The following is a 4306-nucleotide window of genomic DNA, read 5'->3' as shown; positions in this document are numbered from 1 at the left end:
TCTTGAAAAGAAAGGTGTCTAGGCCTCTGCAGGCCCAAGCTAGCAGACAGCACAGTAGTGTTTTTTTTGTCAAGCTAGAGAGAGACAATATGAGAGAGAGAGAGAGACTTCTCTCAGCTTTCACGCGTGAAATGAGATGACATACACACGTGTGAGTGATGTTGGGTTGTTAAAAATGGAAAAACCAAAACTAAAAAGAGAAGACTGGTAAAAAAAAAATGAAATAAAGGTCAGGGTCAGACGGTCAGTCAGGATTATAAACTCCTCTAAAAGAGTCAAGAGATGAGAAGCCGTGTGGGTTTCTGTTAAAGCGCTATTGCTGTTTCAAGTTTTTTTCTCTCTTCTGCAACTCCTTCCCCCTCCCTTCAATCTCTGTCGATCTCTCTTCTCATTTTTTTTTTCTTTTAATTTTTTAGTTTTTCCTCTCTGGCCATGAAGCTGACCTTGCAACAGTTCAGCAAAATCGTCCGTCACCAAGAAAATGATGGTATGACCAAGGACTATAACATGTATGCACCAGATCACTCGACTGGTTTTAGCAGTAACTCCACCACCACCACTACCTCTTCTTCCTCTCCTCTTTCTTCTTCAATGGGGGTGTTTGCAGATTTAGGTTCTCTTTCCATCAATCCCAAGTATGCTTCCCAAGAGAGTTATGATGGTAAAAGCTCCCAGAAGGATAACAGGAGAGGTGGTTGGGCGTTCCCTTTTATGGGAAACTGCACCAACAGCAGCTTGGAGGACCCCCACAACAATGAGGGAGATGATTCTAAAGGCTCTGAATCCAGTGATGGGTTTGGAGAAAACAATGCTGTCATGCAAGACAACAACAACAAGCACAACTTTAATGAAGAGAACCCAAATGCGGATTCAGTGAATGGGAAGGAAATAGATTGTGGGCAATCCAAACTGTGTGCCAGAGGGCATTGGAGGCCTGCAGAGGACACTAAGCTCAAGGAACTTGTTGCTCTTTATGGCCCTCAGAATTGGAACCTTATAGCAGAGAAGTTGGAAGGAAGATCAGGTAAGAATATACCGGGAAGTAAAAGAACATTGTAAAACCACCTGTAAAACAAAAACAAATGAATCTTCTTTTACTAAATCAAAGTTCTCTTGTGGCTTGAATACATTTTTATTCTGTTTTCTTCAAAAATTTCCTCTTTTTTTCTTATTTTTTTTTTTCTGTTCTTTGAATTGTCTCTTTTCCCTTTTGGGCTCTAAGGTAAGAGTTGCAGATTAAGATGGTTTAACCAGTTGGACCCTAGGATCAACAGACGAGCTTTCACTGAAGAAGAAGAAGATAGGCTAATGGCTGCTCACAGATTGTATGGTAACAAATGGGCCATGATCGCAAGGCTTTTCCCCGGGAGGACTGACAATGCAGTCAAGAACCATTGGCATGTTATAATGGCGAGGAAATACAGAGAACAGTCTAATGCTTATAGGAGGAGAAAGCTTAGTCAAACTGTTAGCAGAAGGTTGGAAGAGCCTGCAAATTTTGTCTGCAGAGATACATCCACAAGAACAGATTCTAACTCCTTAAATCTATGTAATGGTGACTTCAACAACCACTCTGCCTTCCCATTTGGAGCTATCTATTGTGGTGGAATTGCTGGCTCGAATGGTTTGGCAAACATGACCAATGGTGGAGAAGATTCAGTCTCATGTTCCAGAGATTTGCTACTTGGTTCTTCGAGCAGGAAAATTTTCCCGCCTCATGGTGCATACTGCTCGGATCAAGTCCCTTTCGATTTCTTCTCTGGTATGTCCTTTTTCATCATCCCTCATTCCAACTACTAAATTTTATTTTATTATTATTTTTTTCTGTTCTGTGAATTTGGACTTCTGTGCAGTTTTCATTTAACAACTCGATTGATATATTGTCTACTTAATTAGACTGCGACCCACTAAAAGTTCTGGTTAAACTACTTCTGTTATCTTAATATTTTTAGGTTGTGACGCTGCAAACTAAATCACTACAACTATCAACTCCCTTTTTTCATTTTGAAACGATATACAAAGTGGTTATCATCAGCATCATCATACCCAGTACAAGTTCAGGTTCTATGTTAAAATGTTTTCTTTGGTTGGGTATTTTGTAACCAAAATCGGCTTCAATATCAACCCTTTTTTTGTTTTTGTTTCTATACTTGTATGACAAACAAACTGATTACCATCTGTCATCTTCATCATCAGCATCGTTATCCTTATTTCTATTATTGATCATTATTTGTTTTCTGAGATTTGTTCATCTTTGTGATTGGGTGTTTTTTCTTTCAGGTCCCAATAACATGACCAGCTTTTACGGCCAGAACAGGCCTTGGGATAGACCAAGCGATGATTCTACCCTCACTGGGTTCTACACCAGCCACCCTCCAATGATGATGCCAATGCAACAGTCAAACCAGTATCAGCTTTCTTGTTTCTCGGACTCGACAACTTCAACATCCCACGTCTCAGTCACTGAACCATCATCATCTGCTGCAGACAACAACCCGGCCAGCCATTTTGAGAGCACCATTTCACCTCCATTTATAGACTTTCTTGGGGTTGGAGCCACATGAAGGGAAGAGAATGCCCGGGAAAAAGAAAGGAGTCTCTGAGACCAGGAGAAATCAAAGCTGAAACTGAACAGTGTTTCAAAGAAGGGGCTCTATAGTGGCACTCAAGGTACGAAAAGGAAGAAGAAAAGATCTTCAGTTTGTAGGGGGAGAGAAATCATGAATAATATAATCCTTAATTTGGAACGACCCTTCCGATGAAATTTCCTTGTAATCCACCACCTCAGATGAGAATCATGAGATGAGAGAGCCCTTAAAAAGTAGAAGAATAATTTTAGAACATTTGTGTACAATCAAACATCATACTACTTCAACTTACTTCTTTCTTAATTAACATTTTATTGGGTCTCCTACAGAATAGGTTTAATATTTTATACCCCCAAAGAAGGAGACAACAAAATAAAACAAAATTGAAAAAGAAGTTTTAGGAAAGGACCAAAATATAAACTGAATCAAGTGTTTGGGTAAAAAACAAGACTAGTTGATATTGACTGCATTTAACGTTAAACTCGACTGGTGGCACCTGTTAGGAAACAAAAGTCTATCCCATTAGATCTACAGAATGTCTGTTTAATTAAATATAAAATTCTCCATGGCAATCTGGGTCACTAGACTTGAGGCATGTAAATAAACCTCCGAACGAGTTACAACTTTCAATCTTCTGTGAACTGTTCACGTACAACGACTTACCATGCGATCCCATCTCCCAATAGTTAATAATAAACGAATTGAAGAAATAAAGATAAGACTGCGAAAGACAAATGCTCTTGCCAGAGAGAGGCTTGACCATTCTTTTAAAGGATAGATATCATAATAAATCTTTGCTCGCTTCAGGCCAAACAGAACAGAGTTACAGAAATGGTGCAAATCAAAGCATGGATGATGGTTCGTATTGGGCCCCGATATCTTTATTGTCGATTCTTTGTTTTTTTATTTATTTCAATTTCATTTTCATTTTTCTTAGGGCCATAGCCCATGGGAGGGGATCCTTCTGCAGCTCTGCTGTTCTGCATACAAAGAGCCTAGATAGAAAAAAGTAGAAATCAGTTCCTACTCGAAAATACAAGTGCTGGTATACATATACATCCAGAGTCCAGACCCAGCCAGCTCATATGCAGCCCTGTTACGTACTAAGCGCCTAACCAGGATTCAGTAAACCCTCTGCCTCAGTTATCGGATCTACCGACTCAATGCCGAGGTCTCTCAAAACTCAACCAATATTTTTTTAGCTTAAATCCGGTCCAAGCATCATGGATCAGACCTGTTTCATGCACTAATACCATCAAAATTTCGATTTCCACATACGAACTTGGACGACCGTACTTTAGATGAATTTTTTTTTTAAAATCTTTGTAAGGACTGGAGACGAGAGAGAGAAAGAGAGATGATGATGAATGGGGAGGGGGGTCGGTAACAGGAACGCCGAATCCTCTGAAAGAACCGGACGACACTGGGCTTGTCAAAATGCCCCGGGTCAGACTGATGTGCCCACGTGTACAGAGCTGACGTTGTGAAATGTATTGACCCAGTGCTACGAGTAGAACTGTAGAGGATTCGAGGATGGTAACAGTGGAACAGAAACACAATAACGAAAGACATGGGACTTTTCAAAAACGTCCTTTTCCAACGAGTCTGGCAAAAGAAAATAAAATAAAACTTGGAGGGGGGGAAGGGGGAAGGGGGAAGGGGGGGACAGATTCTTCTGAACACCAACTTTCTTGCATGCATCGCTGACAGTAACTGCT

At 40.3% G+C, this 4306-nt stretch overlaps 1 protein-coding gene across 1 annotated transcript; it reads left to right on the top strand.

Annotated features, from left to right (window-relative positions):
• The first annotated feature begins 220 nt into the window (after nucleotides 1-220).
• Nucleotides 221-2902, top strand: LOC148863171 (uncharacterized). The gene is made up of 3 exons (XM_088979844.1): nucleotides 221-1024; nucleotides 1223-1762; nucleotides 2281-2902. The coding sequence occupies exons 1-3, from the start codon at nucleotides 433-435 to the stop codon at nucleotides 2562-2564; spliced, it is 1416 nt and encodes a 471-aa protein (XP_088835970.1). The 5' UTR covers nucleotides 221-432; the 3' UTR covers nucleotides 2565-2902.
• The last annotated feature ends 1404 nt before the right edge of the window (nucleotides 2903-4306 follow it).

Source organism: Nelumbo lutea, chromosome 3 (genome assembly GCF_056320005.1).
Source record: "Nelumbo lutea isolate HS-2025 chromosome 3, American lotus-T2T, whole genome shotgun sequence".
NCBI lineage: Eukaryota > Viridiplantae > Streptophyta > Magnoliopsida > Proteales > Nelumbonaceae > Nelumbo > Nelumbo lutea.
This window is presented reverse-complemented; position numbering and strand designations above follow the sequence as displayed.

Bases quoted from the DNA above. Each gene is read 5' to 3' on its own strand.
- LOC148863171 (XM_088979844.1), top strand. From the start codon at position 433: ATGAAGCTGACCTTGCAACAGTTCAGCAAAATCGTCCGTCACCAAGAA. The intron at 1,025-1,222 runs GTAAGAATATAC...TTGGGCTCTAAG, and splicing joins GAAGTTGGAAGGAAGATCAG to GTAAGAGTTGCAGATTAAGA. The intron at 1,763-2,280 runs GTATGTCCTTTT...TTTTTCTTTCAG, and splicing joins CCCTTTCGATTTCTTCTCTG to GTCCCAATAACATGACCAGC.